This window comes from Gossypium arboreum, chromosome 3, assembly GCF_025698485.1.
Source record: "Gossypium arboreum isolate Shixiya-1 chromosome 3, ASM2569848v2, whole genome shotgun sequence".
Classification (NCBI taxonomy): Eukaryota; Viridiplantae; Streptophyta; class Magnoliopsida; order Malvales; family Malvaceae; genus Gossypium; species Gossypium arboreum.
In genome coordinates this window covers 135,270,728-135,288,906 of record NC_069072.1, presented here as the reverse complement: position 1 = coordinate 135,288,906, position 18,179 = coordinate 135,270,728, and the positions used below count along the sequence as shown (strand labels likewise).

The 18,179-nt window shown below is 34.3% G+C and overlaps 2 protein-coding genes across 3 annotated transcripts; one reads left to right on the top strand and one right to left on the bottom strand.

Moving 5' to 3' along the window:
- Nucleotides 1-11,199: 11,199 nt before the first annotated feature.
- LOC108475433 (uncharacterized GPI-anchored protein At3g06035-like) lies at nucleotides 11,200-13,621 on the top strand. The gene is made up of 2 exons (XM_017777393.2): nucleotides 11,200-11,444; nucleotides 12,813-13,621. The coding sequence occupies exons 1-2, from the start codon at nucleotides 11,363-11,365 to the stop codon at nucleotides 13,331-13,333; spliced, it is 603 nt and encodes a 200-aa protein (XP_017632882.1). The 5' UTR covers nucleotides 11,200-11,362; the 3' UTR covers nucleotides 13,334-13,621.
- A 640-nt stretch (nucleotides 13,622-14,261) lies between these two features.
- Nucleotides 14,262-16,922, bottom strand: LOC108474687 (peroxisomal adenine nucleotide carrier 1-like). Of its 2 annotated transcripts, none has more exons than XM_017776683.2 (5): nucleotides 16,517-16,922; nucleotides 16,021-16,252; nucleotides 15,184-15,330; nucleotides 14,843-15,003; nucleotides 14,262-14,767 (listed from the first exon to the last, which is right to left on the bottom strand). In XM_017776683.2, the coding sequence occupies exons 1-5, from the start codon at nucleotides 16,657-16,659 to the stop codon at nucleotides 14,485-14,487; spliced, it is 966 nt and encodes a 321-aa protein (XP_017632172.1). In that variant the 5' UTR covers nucleotides 16,660-16,922; the 3' UTR covers nucleotides 14,262-14,484. The 2 variants fall into 2 exon arrangements, with proteins under 2 accessions (XP_017632172.1, XP_052881978.1); XM_053026018.1 differs by having other exon boundaries at nucleotides 16,021-16,129; nucleotides 16,517-16,921.
- Between the last annotated feature and the right edge of the window lie 1,257 nt (nucleotides 16,923-18,179).

Here is an 18,179-nt window from a genome sequence, read left to right as displayed (position 1 = left end):
CCTTGTTTCAATTCGAGAATTCCTTTCTCTTACGGTCAATAAACCTCGATGATGTACTTTTTACGAAATTCTTCTGAAAGAAATCCCAAGTGACCCTCTCTTTCGGTACAAGCGATACAAGTGTCTTCCACCAGTAGTAGGTGAGTCTCTAAGAAGTGATACTACACATTTCATACATTCCTCGGTGTACAAGATAATTCGTCAAAGACTCGATAGTATTTTCTAACCAAAATTTCGCTCTTTCTGCATCATCATCTTTTGTTGCTCGGAACTCTTTCGCCCTTGTTTCTGATTCTATCAATGGTGGTTTTCTCTTACCACTTGCACTCGTGATCGGGAAGCTTGAGCTACATGGGTAGCCCGAGAATCATGAGGGGTGGAGGTCTAGCTGCCGGATTCGCATTGAACGAACTCGGCAAATAAATCATTTAAAGCTCGGAAGAGAGCTTCTCGAGTCACTCCTCCCCGATCAACTATTCTGGCCTATTCTCGGATGGCGCCGCCTTACGTGGAAGCAAAGCATTACTTTCTACATCATCATCACCGGCTGCTTGGGATCCATTACTATAAAACAAAATATTTAAAAAAAATCGTGAGTCGTCACACTATCAAAATACAAGTATGGCATGTATAGCTAGACTTTTCTCACACTAAGCATTCCGAGAACCGACTAAACCTGCTCTGATACCAATAAATGTAACACTCCTTACCCGAGACTGTTTCCAAAATCGAGCACGAGGCATTACTAAACTTATTCTATCCCTTAAATAGGTTTAAATTGTTTATTTAAGCATTTCAGAATGTGCTGCCATTCTGCGTCGTAGTCGCCTAAAAATTCATATCTTGAGTTCCGAAACTCGAAATTAAGATCCGTAAATTTTTCCTGAAACTAGACTCATATATCTATCTACTAATTTTTTTCATAGATTTTTGACTTGGCCAATTAGTACAGTTTATTAGTTAAAGTTTCCCCTGTTTCAAAACTCGACTGCACTAACCTCTTGTTACTACGAACCATGTTTCTTCCTGTACAAAATTCATATCACTAAGCCGTTTGTTTCTCTTAAAACTAGACTCAACAAGGATTATAACCATATAAAGTATACCTTCTAATTAGTTTTGTAAAATTTATGGTGAATTTCCAAAGTTGAAACAGGGGTTCCAGAAATTGCTCTGACCCTGTTTCACTAAAACTCAGATATATCATGAAATATAATACCTTTACCTATTTTTCTTATTCCATAAGAAAATAGACATAATAAGCTTTAATTTCATATATTATTCATCTTCAAACTATGTTTATAAAATTTTAGTGATTTTTCAAAGTTACGTCATTGCTGTTACTTGAATCTGTTTTTAGGTTACTTTCACATTTTCATAATTTTCATGTGATAATCACCATTCAATCATACATATTAATAAACATGCATATCATCGGCCATTTTATTAGCTAATCACTAGCAAGTATTTACACATCATTCATTGTTCATATTATACCAAAAGTGGCTAAGTTTCTATAAATGCCATACACAAAACAAAACGTCTAATTATACCGAGTTATTTCTTTGATAGTGTGATCGGCCTCCGACGTTTCCTTGATCCCGAGTGGCTAGATAAGTACTATAAGAAGAAGAAAATAAAGAGATTAAGCACTAGGCTTAGTAAGCTTACAAGCAAATAAATCACAACATTCAACATAATGGATAATTATGCATAATATCATCTAACATCATAAATTTCTTTACTTCTCAATTTCTATCTTCTTCTTTATTCCCTTACCTTCTTTCTTACGACCTTTCCTTTTCATAAGTATAATCTACTTTTCCTTTACTGTTAATTCACTGTAATTTAACTCGTTTCCTGACCCGTTGAACCACTCGGAATGCTAAGGATACTAGGGTCGTTCTGTCTATCAATATCTCGCCAATGCCATGTCTTTGACATGGACTTACATGAATTATTCTGTCTCCAATGCCATATATAATATGGACTTACATGGCTCAATCCTGTCTCCAAAGCCATATTTCTAATATGGACTTACATGGCTCATTTCGTTCGTCTGTCAACCCTAATATCCTAACATTCCTAGGGTTCAACAGGGCTTTCTAACACTTTTCTCTGTCACTTCACCTTAAATTCGACTTTAAATATTTTCATAACATAAATATATAAATGCTGAAATTGACAATAATAATGTAAAATAAAAGAATATTGCATTTATTTTCTGTAAACTTACCTCGATACAAAATGTGACTAAACTTTACAATTTAGTCCTTTACTTTTTCTTTTCCCGATCTACTCTCGAATTTCGCTCTTCTTGATCTATAATAGCAAATTTAGCTTATTTAATATCAACATTTATCAAAACAACCCTTTACTCAAACTTTGGAAAAATTACATTTTGCCCCTAAACTTTCACATATTTGCACTTTTGCCCCAAGGCTCGTAAATTAAACTTCATCCTATTTTCTTATGTTTTATGACATGCTGATCATTTTTCCTTCTATGGCAACATCAAATTCACACACTAACATGTACTTATGACTATTAGGTATTTTACCGATTAAGCCTTTTTACTCGTTTTCACTTAAAACCAAGTAGCACAAGTTGTCTAACATAATTTAAAACCTCATATTCCATCATAAAACATCAAAATACACAAATTTCACCTATGGGTATTTTTCCAAATTTGATTCCTAACTTAAATTATTGCTAGCATAAGCTTTATCGAGCTAGGGACTTCAAAACGTAAAGATCATTAAAAGCGGGCTTGGAATCACTTACTATGAAGCTTGAAAGTTGAATAAACCCCAGCTATGGAGAGAGGTAAGGTTCTGCTGGTAACTTGAAGAAGATGATACAATTTTATCATCTTTTCACCTTTTATTAATGTTAATAACCAAATGACCAAAATGCCCCTCCTTACTAAACTTTCAAAAATTCCTTCCATGTCCTAATTTTGTCCATGAACTTAAAATTGGTCAAATTACCATTTAAGATCTCCTAATTAATATTCCAAAATAATTTCATACTAAAAACTTCTAGAATGCAAGTTTTGCAAATTATTCGATTTAGTCCCTAACCTCAATTTAAGCACTTTATGCATAGAATTTTATCACGAAATTTTCACACAATCATGTAATCATACCATGAACCTCAAAATAATAATATATATATATATATATATTTTTTTTTACCCTAAATTTGTGGTTTCGCAACCTTTATTAGATTTAGGCCCTATTTCGAATGTTACATTTCTCCCCCTTTAGGGATTTTCGTCCGAAAATCTTACCGTGAAGAGATATGGGTACTGTTTTAGCATAGCCTCTTGGGTTCCCATGTAGCCTCGTCTACCCCATGTCTATTCCATAGTACTTTCACAAGTACAATACTTTTGTTCCTTAATTGCTTTACCTCTCGAGCTAGAATCTTTCTGGGTTCTTCACCGTAAGTCATGTCTGGTGAATCTCAACCTCTGTTTGAGAAATCACATGTGACGGATCTGAGCGATAACGACGTAGCATAGACACATGAAATACATTATGAATCTTCTCTAACTCAATCGGTAAAGCTAACCGATATGCTAATGGTCCGACTCTCTCAATCACTTCAAGCGGTCCAATAAAGCGTGGACTTAGTTTGCCTTTCTTGCCAAATCGAGAACTTTCTTCCACGGGATACTTTCAAAAAACTTTGTCATCAACTTGATATTCGATCTCTTTTCTTTTTAAATCGCATCGACTTACGCACTCGTCGAAGTCGCTTTTAAACAATTTCGATAACTTTCACTTTTTCTTCCGTTTCTTTAACTAGATCAACCCGTAAATCGGCTTTCTTTAAGCTCATCCAATATAAAGGTGTGCGGCATTTACGTCCATACAAAGCTTCATAAGGTGCCATCTTCAAACTTGATGATAACTATTATTGTAGGCAAACTCTACCAATGGTAAGTATTTTCCCAACTACCTTGAAATTCTAATACACAACATCTAAGCATATCTTCAAGTACACGAATAACTCTCTCGGTGACCATCGATTCGAGGGTGAAAAGTCGTACTAAAACTCAACTTCGTACCTAAAGCCTCTTGTAACTTCTTCCGAACCGTGAAGTAAATCTTGGATCTCTGTCGAAATGATCGATAATGGCACTCCATGTAGTCAACTATCTCGAAATGTATAACTCGGCCAACTTGTCAAGTGAATAATCCATACGGATTGGGATAAAATGAGCCGACTTAGTTAGCTTATCAATCACAACCCATATTGCATCTTTCTTTTTCGAGTGTTAACGGCAATCTGTCACAAAATCCATAGTAACTCTGTCCCATTTCCATTCCGGAACTAGCACAAAGTTGCAATAATCACGAGGTACGATGTTCACCTTTACGTTGACGAGATCAAGCATCTAGAAACAAACTCGAAATATCTCTTTTCATTCCTACCCACCAATACAATTTCTTCAAATCATTATACATTTTTGTCTTGCTGGATGAATAGATAAAGAAGCGCTATGTGCTTCTGTAAAATCTTCCGAATAAGCTCATCATTCTTTGGTACACAAATTTCGTCTCTAAACATCAAACAACCATCGAACCAATCCGAAATCGATTCTATGCGACTCACATTGAACTCTTTTAGCTTGTAACTCATTATCATCTTTACGAGCTTCACAAATCTCTTCAAGAAATATCGGTTTAGCTCTAAATTCAGCTAAAATAGAACCATCATCGACATGGCTAAATTGGTATTCAAAGCTCGCAATGTAAATAAAAGTTTCTGCTTAAAGCGTCAGCAACTACATTTGCCTTACCTGGGTGATAATCAATCACTAACTCATAATCTTTAAGCAATTCCAACCATCTTCTTTGCCTCAAATTCAAATCTTTTGAGTCATCAAGTATTTCAAGCTTTTATGATCGGTAAATATCAAGCACCTTTCACCATACAAATAATGTCTCCAAATCTTCAATGCAAATACAATAGCACTAGCTCTAAATCATGTGTCGGATAATTTTTCTCATGTGGCTTCAATTGTCTAGAGGCATAAGCAATTACCTTTCCTTCTGCATGAGTACACAACCGAGCCCATTCAAGGATGCATCATTGTAAATCACAAACTCTTTACCCGGTTCCTTTGTACTAAGATAGGAGCTTAGTCAACAATGCCTTTAACTTGTCAAAACTTTGTTGGCACTTCTCATCCATTCAAACTTAACATCCTTCCGTAGCAGGTCTAAATCAGCGGGTAGCTATCATGGAAAATCCCTCCACAAATCGTCTATAATATCCGCAAGACCAAGAAAACTTCTAACCGATACATTTCTAAGAGGCTTCCAATCAACAATGGTTGAAATCTTACTCGTATCAACCTTAATACCTTCACGAGACAATATGTCCAAGAAAACCAACTTCGTAAAAGAACTCACTTTTCTTGAACTTGGCATACAACCGATTATCTCTCGAATTTGTAAAGCGTTCTCAAATGCTCGCATGCTCGGTCTCATCATGAGAATAAATCAAAATATCATCAATGAACACAACTACAAACTTATCTAAGTATGGTCTAAAAATTCGGTTCATTAAGTCCATAAAATGGCAGGAGCATTAGTCAAGCCAAATGGCATCACAAGGAACTCATGATGACCATACCTAGTCCGGAAAGCGATCTTGGGACATCGACTCTTTAACTCATAATCGATAGTATCCGGATCTCAAATCTATCTTGGAAAACACAGTAGCTCCTTCAGTTGATCAAACAAATCATCAATTCTAGGCAATGGATACTTGTTCTTTCATTGTTACCTTGTTAAGTTGCCGATAATCTATGCACAATCTCATCGATCCGTCTTTTTTTTCACAAATAGCACTGGTGCACCCATGGTGAACTCTGGGTCTTACAAAGCCTTTATCATTAATTCACGCAATCGAGCTTTCAATTCTTTCAATTCCAATAGAGCCATTCTATAAGGAGCAATAGAAATGGGCGTGGTACACGGAATCAACTCAATACCAAACTCAACTTCTCTAACAGGAGGCAAACACGGTAGTTCTTAGGAAACACATCGGAAACTCACATACCACGAGCATCGATTCAATTTTCAATTCGGATCTTTAGTGTTCAACACAAAAGCAAGATAAGCTTCATACCCTTTTCTCAAGTATTTACGGCGGACATAATGAAATTATAGGAAATGAACTATCGACTCTTACGAATTAACTTAGAAGAATTTCACCATTTTCACACTTCAACTCAATGAATTTCTTTCCACAATTCACTATCACATCATGTGTAGTCAACCAATCCATACCAAGAATCACATCAAACTCATCAAATGGCAATAGCATGAGATCGGTAGGAAAAGCAGTAGCCTCTAATCATTAAAGGACAATTTCTACATACCTTATCTACTAATACATGCTTGCCTAATGGATTCGATACTTTAATCACAAATTCAGTAGATTCTATAGGCATACTTATACTAGGCATCAATTTCATACAAACATAAGAATGAGTTGAACCGGATCAATCGAGCAATGACATTAATATCATGTAGAAAATGTACCGATAATCACATCGGGGAGGATGCCTCTTGGCGTGCACGAATAGCATAAGTCCTTGCAGGGCTCTAACATCCGGTCTCACAGTAGAATCTCTAGAGGTACCTCACATTACTTGCTCCTACTCCGGTTGCCTCGATGATCGCCTCTAGTAGGAGCATTTAGGATCTAGCACTCTGTGTTACCTCTCGGCTAGCCACTTACGGACATTCTCGTACAAAATGATCTGGAGCACCACATTTATAGCAAACATTTTCGCCGCCCGACAAGGACCATAATGAAGTCTACCACACCGTGGACACCACGATCTACCTGTCGACATTACCTACACTCGTAGTCGAGGTGGTCCGAGCCTTGAATCCTTAAATCTGCTACCTCTATTACGACTAGATTGCCTGTAGAAAAGCTAGATCTGGTAGAAAACTCTCTGGGCCTCTTGGATGTAGCACGAAATGATCGCTCATCTGTCTCTTCTTTGTATCTTGTGTCTCTGTCTCAACTTTGCCTTTTCTTTTTAATAGCTCCTCTGCCTTACAGGCTCTCTCAACTAAAATAACGAACTCTTTTATTTCTAGGACACCCACTGACAGTCGGATATCATCATTTAACCCATCCTCAAACCTTTTACACAGGATAGCCTCTGTGGACACACATTCTTGAGCATATTCTTGAGCACGACAAATTCACGCTCATAATCGGTCCAAATCATATTGCCTTGTTTCAATTCAGAATTCCTTTCTCTTCGGTCAATAAACCTCTGACTGATGTACTTTTACGAAATTCTTCCTGAAAGAAATCCCAAGTGACCCTCTCTTTCGGTACAACTGATACAAGTGTCTTCCACCAGTAGTAGGCTGAGTCTCTAAGAAGTGATACTACACATTTCATACATTCCTCGGGTGTACAAGATAATTCGTCAAAGACTCTGATAGTATTTTCTAACCAAAATTTTGCTCTTTCTGCATCATCATCTTTTGTTGCTCGGAACTCTTCTGCCCCTTGTTTCCTGATTCTATCAACTGGTGGTTTTTCTCTTACCACTGTACCTGTGACTGGGGAAGCTTGAGCTACATGGGTAGCCCGAGAATCATGAGGGGTGGAGGTCTAGCTGCCGGATTAAACGAACGAACTCGGCAAATAAATCATTCAAAGCTCGGAAGAGAGCTTCTCGAGTCACTCCTCCCTGATCAACTATTACTGGCCTATTCTCAGATGGCGCTGCCCCTTCTGTGGAAGCAGGCGCATTACTTTCTACATCATCATCACCGGCTGCTTGGGATCCATTACTATAAAACAAAATATTTAAAAAAAAAAATCGTCGAGTCGTCACACTATCAAAATACAAGTATGGCATGTATAGCTAGACTTTTTCTCACACTAACTGTTCCGAGAACCGACTAAACCTGCTCTGATACCAATAAATGTAACACTCCTTACCCGAGACTGTTTCCAGAATCGAGCACGAGGCATTACTAAACTTATTCTATCCCTTAAATAGGTTTAAATTGTTTATTTAAGCATTTCGAATGTGCTGCCATTCTGCGTCGTGAGTCGCCTAAAATTCATATCTTGAGTTCGAAACTCGAAATTAAGATCCGTAAATTTTTCCTGAAACTAGACTCATATATCTATCTACTAATTTTTTCATATATTTTGACTTGGCCAATTAGTACAGTTTATTAGTTAAAGTTTCCCTGTTTCAAAACTCGACTGCACTAACCTCTTGTTACTACGAACCATGTTTCTTCCTGTACAAAATTCATATCACTAAGCCGTTTGTTTCTCTTAAAACTAGACTCAACAAGGATTATAACCATATAAAGTATACCTTCTAATTAGTTTTGTAAAATTTATGGTGAATTTCAAAGTTGAAACAGGGGTTCCAGAAATTGCTCTGACCCTGTTTCACTAAAACTCAGATATATCATGAAATATAATACCTTTACCTATTTTTCTTATTCCATAAGAAAATAGACATAATAAGCTTTAATTTCATATATTATTCATCTTCAAACTATGTTTATAAAATTTTAGTGATTTTTCAAAGTTACGTCATTGCTGTTACTTGAATCTGTTTTTAGGTTACTTTCACATTTTCATAATTTTCATGTGATAATCACCATTCAATCATACATATTAATAAACATGCATATCATCGGCCATTTTATTAGCTAATCACTAGCAAGTATTTACACATCATTCATTGTTCATATTATACCAAAAGTGGCTAAGTTTCTATACATGCCATACACAAAACAAAACGTCTAATTATCTGAAGTTATTTCTTTGATAGTGTGATCGGCCTCCGACGTTTCCTTCGATCCCGAGTGGCTAGATAAGTACTATAAGAAGAAGAAAATAAAGAGATTAAGCACTAGGCTTAGTAAGCTTACAAGCAAATAAATCACAACATTCAACATAATGGATAATTATGCATAATATCATCTAACATCATAAATTTCTTTACTTCTCAATTTCTATCTTCTTCTTTATTCCTTACCTTCTTTCTTACGACCTTTCCTTTTCATAAGTATAATCTACTTTTCCTTTGCTGTTAATTCACTGTAATTTAACTCGTATCCTGACCCGTTGAACCACTTGGAATGCTAAGGATACTAGGGTCGTTCTGTCTATCAATATCTCGCCAATGCCATGTCTTTGACATGGACTTACATGAATTATTCTGTCTCCAATGCCATATATAATATGGACTTACATGGCTCAATCCTGTCTCCAAAGCCATATTTCTAATATGGACTTACATGGCTCATTTCGTTCATCTGTCAACCCTAATATCCTAACATTCCTAGGGTTCAACAGGGCTTTCTAACACTTTTCCTCTGTCACTTCACCTTAAATTCGACTTTAAATATTTTCATAACATAAATATATAAATGCTGAAATTGACAATAATAATGTAAAATAAAAGAATATTGCATTTATTTACTGTAAACTTACCTCGATACAAAATGTGACTAAACTTTACAATTTAGTCCTTTACTTTTCTTTTCCCGATCTACTCTCGAATTTCGCTCTTCTTGATCTATAATAGCAAATTTAGCTTATTTAATATCAACATTTATCAAAACAACCCTTTACTCAAACTTTGGAAAAATTACATTTTGCCCTAAACTTTCACATATTTGCACTTTTGCCCCAAGGCTCGTAAATTAAACTTCATCCTATTTTCTTATGTTTTATGACATGCTGATCATTTTCCTTCTATGGCAACATCAAATTCACACACTAACATGTACTTATGACTATTAGGTATTTTTACCGATTAAGCCTTTTACTCGTTTTCACTTAAAACCAAGTAGCACAAGTTGTCTAACATAATTTAAAACCTCATATTCCATCATAAAACATCAAAATACACAAATTTCACCTATGGGTATTTTTCCAAATTTGATTCCTAACTTAAATTATTGCTAGCATAAGCTTTATCGAGCTAGGGACTTCAAAACGTAAAGATCATTAAAAGCGGGCTTGGAATCACTTACTATGAAGCTTGAAAGTTGAATAAACCCCAGCTATGGAGAGAGGTAAGGTTCTGCTGGTAACTTGAAGAAGATGATACAATTTTATCATCTTTTCACCTTTTATTAATGTTAATAACCAAATGACCAAAATGCCCTCCTTACTAAACTTTCAAAAATTCATTCCATGTCCTAATTTTGTCCATGAACTTAAAATTGGTCAAATTACCATTTAAGATCTCCTAATTAATATTCCAAAATAATTTCATACTAAAACTTCTAGAATGCAAGTTTTGCAAATTATTCGATTTAGTCCCTAACCTCAATTTAAGCACTTTATGCATAGAATTTTATCACGAAATTTTCACACAATCATGTAATCATACCATGAACCTCAAAATAATAATATATATATATATATATATTTTTTACCCTAAATTTGTGGTTTCGCAACCACTGTTCCGTTTAGGCCCTATTTCAGAATGTTACATTATATGTATTGGATCGAAGAATACCCCTTTGAATGAATCACATTACAGTTATTAAATAAATGTTAAAAAGAATTATTTCATAGGTTGTTGTAAATCTCTAACAAATGAAATTAAAGTACTGCCCATGTGATCTTTTTAAATAAATATATGGTTTTTTAATTACATTTAAGATCACTAAATTATTAATAAGTTTATGTGTTGATCATTAAAGTTTAAAAAATTACAAAATGGTCACTAAATTATTTAAAACTTTCATTTTAAGTCATTGAGTTGTTAAAATTATTGTTATATGGCTTCTTTATTCACATCGCTTGCATCAATCGAAAGTTCTTCTTCCTTATTTTTTTTCTTACAATTTAACTAATTTTTTTAATAAAACATCTTTAAAAGTCACAAATATGCAGACTGAAATTTAAACAACTTTCTTATCTGATTTCTGACACTAACTATCAAATCGATTCTATTGATAAATCGTCTCTTGGAGCTCACTAGCCAGATTTTGAAAAAAAAAAACTTAACAACCTAGTGACTAAAATAAAAATATTCAAATAGTTTAATAATTTAATTGAAAATTTTCAAATAGTTCAATGATGATTTTGTACCCGTTTGAAATTGAATGACCAAATCGTAAACTTATTAATAGTTTAGTGGTTGGAGTGTAGTTTACCCCAAAAGGAAAGGCTAAGGTCTGAAAACTCTGTTGTGATCTCTGTGTCGGTCCCTCTTGGTCATACCTCGTCTTTCAGACAAAGCTTCCACCTCAGACACACTCTCCTTTCAGACAAAAACTTCCCATCTCAAATATCTCACCATCCTCACCATCATCATCAAGCAATGGCATTTTCAAAGATCTCTTTTTTCTTCCCATTGCTCCTTTCCATTCTCTTCATCATCTCCCCTGTTTTCTGTGACAATGGTAACCTTTCTTCTTTTTTTGCTTCTTTTAACTTTCTGGATCTGGGTGCTTTGCTTTGTTGCTTAAGCAGTGTTGTTTGACCATTGACCTTGTTAATTTCTCTGAAATCTGTGTAAATTTTACTCTTCTTAAGTGGTTATTCAATGCAGGTATTAGCTTCTTTTTTTTCCCATTTTTTCTTATATGTTCTGCTTGCAAATCCATATTTATGAACCCATTTGGATGCATCTTGTAGGTTTTTTTTTTGTCTAATTATTTACCTAAATGTGTTTCAATTGGTGTTCTGTTATAGCCTTTCTTTGTTGGTCTTTTGTTGTTTGAAGAACATGGATAGTTGCAATTCATCCTGCTTGTCATCGTTACTTGTTTCTTGTTCTTGGTCGGATTAGAACATAAAGTTACATGAAAAACTTGATCTATATCGACATTGAATAGATCCGGCATTAGAACTTTGTTGGAAATTTACTGGCTTAGCAACTTGTGGAAGTTCATACTTAGTGTTATTTCAGTCCCTTAAAAGAAGATTTGAGGTAATAGGTTCAAGTATTTACATTCAAAGCTTGGTTTGAACTTAAAGTGTAATGCCGTTTTGGGTATGTCCGGTCAGTGAGAAAATCTAGCTAATGAGAACAACCGCAAGGTAATTATCGGCATCATCTTTATAGCTCTCCTGTTTTGTCTGAAACTGAAGTCTGTTAAAGAGTTACGGATTGTATTTCCGGCGGTTCACGGGAAAACCTACTTCTATCGATAATGTCTTGCCCTTGTTATGGTTCTTATCTTGTAATGAACCTTTGATTTACGATATATGTATATGGAGCTTGTTGAAGAGAGCTCCTAATCTGAAATAGGCTAACATGAACTAGCAAATTGTGGTTCATATAGGCCCCCACTCGAAGGATCTTGAGCAGATCTCCTAGATTGAACTTGTTTTTGTTTTGCCATAATTGATGTGTATGTCAGGGTCTTCGGAAGGTCGGTTCTGCTATTATTATTCTCTCAGTTACTATCTCTTGATTCGTGTAAATGTATGTTGTGTGTTGCCATATTGCTAGAATCTGGGTTTGAGATTGCCAGTCCTTCAGTTCTCTCTTGGAACTAGAAGTTTTCGTGTTACTCTCTGACTGCAGAAAACAGTTACTAGTTCCCCCATTCTAAGATGATGTTCATGAGGAAAGTGTTTGTGAAGTTGAATGAATCATGTTGATATAAGAAATGTTTTTCTCGTATACTGTAACATGACTCGCCTTGTTATGGATTAATCGGTTCGATTTTTGAGTAACTTCATGAGTTGCACTGTCTTGCATTTACTTTGTTAGCATCTGCAATACGTATCTAATCATCAGATTTCGTCTCGACAATCAACAGATGAGGAAGATGATCTTCTTAAAGGCATCAATAGTTACCGAGCTTCGTTAAACTTGACAAGCCTAACAACAAATGAGAACGCCGAGTGCCTTGCCGATGAACTAGCCGAAGAATTCAAGAACCAACCTTGCACAAACTCCACAGGCGCCAACACAGTCCCAGGCACCGAACCACAGTTTGCCAACTATCCAAACATTTTAGCCAAATGCCATTTGAATGTTTCTGTCACAAGGGACGGAGCAGTAATGCCTGCTTGTGTTCCGAACCTGGCTCCTAGTCTTGTGCTCACTAATTTTACGCAGTCTCAATACTCCGAAAACCTCAATGAAACCAAGTATACAGGAATCGGGATCGGTTCCGAAGGAGACTGGATAGTTGTTGTCCTAACAACCAATACAGCTGAAGGAAACTACGCTACGGCTACTACTACTGCTACTACTAGTGCGGCCAATTCAGTTTCCGAGATAATCATAATTTATCACCTTCTATTGCTCCTCATGGCTGCTTTCTACATGTTATGAGCAGCTAATCCTTTAAAGACTACACAAAAATCATATGTTTTCATGTACTAATAATAAGCTTGGATTATTTTTTTCCCTTTTTGGGAAAATTTTCATATGATTCCGGGTTAGATAGGTAATTTCTTATTGTTTTCGGTGTGGGTTTTGTCTGGTTAAAAATAATGAGATATTTTAGACCTTGGATTATTTCGTGTCCGACCTTAAGCATATTAAGTTTGAGACATTTCAGGTTTGTACGTGTTTTACGATATTTTCAAGTTATTTCAAGTTCGTACAAAGTTTTGACAATCATTTTTCATTCGAATCTTATTTCAATTTTACATCCGAAAAAAAAATTATTAACAAAAAACTTTTCACAAAATCATCATCATTAGATGTGGGATACTCATATACTAGGTAAAAGTCTCATAGAGGCTCTTGTACTAGAATTAGATTTCATTTTACCCACTACGCAAAAAATGGGCAAATTAATCTCTGCACCCTGAATCAAAGAGCAAACTAGTAATTTCAATTAAAATTTTCACTCATTTGTACTATTAAAAATTAACATGGCTGACGAAACAATAAGACAGTGACATGCGGCATGCTACGTATATTGCATATTGTCATACAAAGACTAATTTTTAATAGAATCATAAATTTTCTCTTATATTTAACGTACATGTATTAATTTTCTCATTTTTTGAGAAGAGATGACAAAATACAATCTAACTTCTAGTATAAGGGCCTCTATGGTACTTTTACTTAGATACCCTCAAATTCTTGATTATGAATTTAAAAGTTATAATTACTTGCACTAAAAGCTATCCTTGGATGCACAAGGAAGCTCAAGCTGAATAATTAATTCGTAAAACTAACTCGACTCACCATTAAACATGGTTTGCATAGATGGTACTCGAACATAGGTATATAAGCTCTAAATTGAATATTTAATTCGTACAAACAATTCAACTCACGATTAAACATGGTTTACATAGATGGTACTCGAACGTAGGTATATAACTTGACAATTGATCGTAAAATCGAAAATAATCCAAGTTGAAGCTATCTAGAAAACGAAGTTTACTTCCAGGCTGCTTACAATCTTTAAACAATTGTACTGTTTAGAACAACTTATTGTTGTTGAAACATGAATCTTTAAAAAAGTTTCATTAAGCACTCTTTAATCTAGTTTGGGTCATGAAAAGATACCTTCTAAGTGCAAGCAATAAGACCCATGTGGTCTTTGAGATCTTCTCCTTTATCATTAGAAGCAATGCCGAGCTTAGAACGGTCTTCAAGATTTGTGCTTCTATTCCTTTGTAAAAACCGAGCAGCCCTTCCCTTTTCCATATTGTATAGAGTGCCCCCGAAACCGTCTTTTGTTTTTTTGATTCAGCTTCCTCAGTTTCATTGTTGTCGTCCAAGTCTGCAGCCTGAATCGTGATCTTACACCTGCCAAGGAAAGGAGGTCTACATTATCCAGTTCGACGTCATGCTAGAGGATCCCAGATAGAATTGACAAAGTACCTTATAGCAGGATAAGTCACGAAAGTTGCGATACACTTTGCGACTGCACCGAGTACAAATGCAGAGAAAGCTGAAAGAGCTTCGGGGGATGAGTTTCTACTGGTTTTCTCCTTTAGCTGCCTCTTAAGTAGCCTTTGTTTCAATTGATCAAATGCAGTATACTGCAGAAAATTAAGTTTAAGACATTGTAATGTCATATCCTAATTTTTCCCATCAACTGAAAACAAAATGATGCTAAAACGATACGATATTTGGGATCTTGAAATCGGTTTACAATAGAACTACACTCAATATACTTGCTATTAATACAACCCTATATTGCAGAAGGCATGGTCAAGTACCTGAATGGATGGATTTGTAGTGAGGAGAAGAGATATGCCAAGAGCATCAAATGCTTCACTCAAAGAGCTCTCCGAAAGCAACTTCCAAAGTCCTTTGGATTTCCCGAATTTGCTTGTCTGCATTCTCGAGGATGCTGTATCCAAGGGCTGGTGTATATTAAAGTTAGATCCCAATATCCAATAGTAACACAAAATTGGGATGTTCATTAGGCATAATAAGGGAACCATAAAACATACAAGGAGGATAAGGAAGCTTGCATGGAAATACGAATTCCCATACATTGTAGCTAAAGAATCTATTATGGATGATAGCTATGTATCCTTTTCCTTTTGAATTCAAGAAATGTGAATGGATTGATTTTTTCAAGGATTAAGTCCTTTTTCTAGCTAAACAAACAAGACTATTTTCGCCCTTTTCGAAGTTACAACTAACTAATTATATCAACAATTCTGATAAGAATCAATCATTGCAAGCACTGAACTGAATAACTTAATTCAACTCAAACTAACTAGCTAGTTAGCTTACACATAATTTTCACAAGGTGGCACTCGAACTTGGGCACTCAAGGCCTCAATCTTTGCCACCACAACCAGGCCTCATTGGTAGCTAAACAAACAAGTTTCGACTTCCGGTTTCCAAAAGAAAGCAATGGTTTTAATATATAATTCCATCTAATAACTGAACAAGATTCATTACATGGTTATCACAGTTCTATTAGTGAATACAAAGTTCTTAAATGGCTCACATGCAAACCAAACTCCCAAGTAATGTTCTGATCATACATATATACATATGCCTATATATACACATATACACAACAATCAAAACATCAGTACCTGTGTAATTATAACAGTACATGCCCCAGCAGCAACACCAACAATCAAATTTGCTTTAGTCCCAATAGTCTTGTTTCCAGTTTTCTTCAAGTACAGCCTTTTAAAGAAGCTATATCCATAAAAATAGATGAACTGTGAAATAAAAGACTGCAAATTTTTGGTCCCAAGACCTTGGTACAATGAAAGAAATTGACCGTTAGCTATAGCTTCCCACAAAACATCAGCAGTGTTCCTGTATGAATCAATGCATATATATCAAAACACCAAATCAAAGCAGCTCTTTAATTCTAGAACTGCAACAAATTATGATTAAATTACTGAAAACAAGTCAAACCCAAATAAAAAAATTTCTCAAAAAATTAAACTTCCAAATCCTAAATCATTTAGTCTTCCAATAAAATCCCAAACAATCATTAAAAAAAAAGGTAGTAAATTAAAATATCCAAAAATTTTCAGGTGGGACCCGAAAACAAAAAAAAAATCTAAAACAATGGACCTGTATTTTTGTTGATGGTGAGCTCTAACTTCAGCTTGATACTTGGTTTTACAAGTATCAAGTGGGTATAAAATGGAGGTGCTGACAAGAGCTCCAATGGCTCCTGATGTTGCCTCTGCCAAAGATTCTAGATCAAACGCCATCGTTTTTAGCTCTATCTTCTTAGCATCAAAATTTGTACAGCTCTTTTCTTTTTCAATTGGAGAAAAAAAAAAAAAGAGAGTATGAAACTCAAGATTTTGGGAAGATGGATATGGATTTATACAGAGTTCCAAGTTGTTCAATTGTAAAAGAAAGAAAGATGTTGAGAAGGAAGTTTTGGGAAAATGAAAGGAGAAATGGAGGCTAATTTTTTATGCCTTTTTTTTGTGTGTGTGTGTCTTTTTTCTCCTAACTTTGATTCTGCTTACCAAGGTTAAATTTTGTTATCAGTCCTTGTATTATATATAAATTGTAGATTTAGTCTTTATACTTTAATTTGATCATTTTTAATTTTTATACTTTTCGAATTTTGAAAGTCGAGTCTGACTAAACGATATAGGTTAAATTCAATAAGTTAGATTACTTCCAAATGTTGAGGTGGCGAATATATTATTCACTGTGTAATATTATGTTATCTACGTAATACTTTAAGAAAAAGTTAGTTAATAGATTTAATAGTTGTCGTTTGTGTCAATAATGAAATTTTGAGATTCAAAAATTGTAGGGACTAAGTTCGGTCCAATTGAAAAATATGAGAAATCTACAACTTTACATATAGTATAAGATTAATAGAAGAATTTAACTAAATGAATTTAGCCGCTATTGTGGGTCAGAACTAAAATATTGAAATTCGTAAAGTATAAAGATTAAAATTGACTAATTCCAAAACTAGAGAGAGTAAAACATATCACACTAAAATACAAAAATTAAATCCATAGTTTGTGCAAAGTATAGGAACTAATAGCAGAATTTGACCACTTTTCATTTATCTCCTATCTTTGATTCTGCTTAATAGAAAAGGTCAAAATATGGCACAAGTCTTTAGAATTTTCATAACTTTTGAATTTAGTCCCTATAAATTTATTTTTAGGAATTTATCTCTTTAATTTTCAAAATTTAGATCTAATTTTTAATATTGTCGATTTTTTTCTTAAATTTATTGGTGTGACATTTTGAAATAAAAGAAATAATTACTTAATAGCCATTTAACTTAAAAATAACATTATAATAATTTTAAATTTAATAAAATAATTTTAATAATCTTATGATTAGACCTGAATTTTAAAATATAAAAAGTAAATAGAATAAATTTCTAAATATATATATAAAATTTAAAATCTAAATTTACAAAAAGTAAATAAACAGTATGGCCTCTTGGCTTACGCCATCTTCTTCGGTCCCTTTTGGTGTGTATGGGGGGTGATACTGCCACTAGATTATAGTACAGATATTATTTTGATATGGACATGGTTAAAATAGTATTTTCCTTAAATTTGAAATTTAATTTTTAATTTAATTTTTATACTTTTTAAGATATTATAATAAATTTGAATTGAACAAAATAATTTTATCAGTAAAATTTTAAATTTAATTTTATTTGATTGTTTTATTTTTATCGATCTAAATTTAATATAAATATGATAAAAACAAAAATAAATATTAGTTATAACATTATAACAAA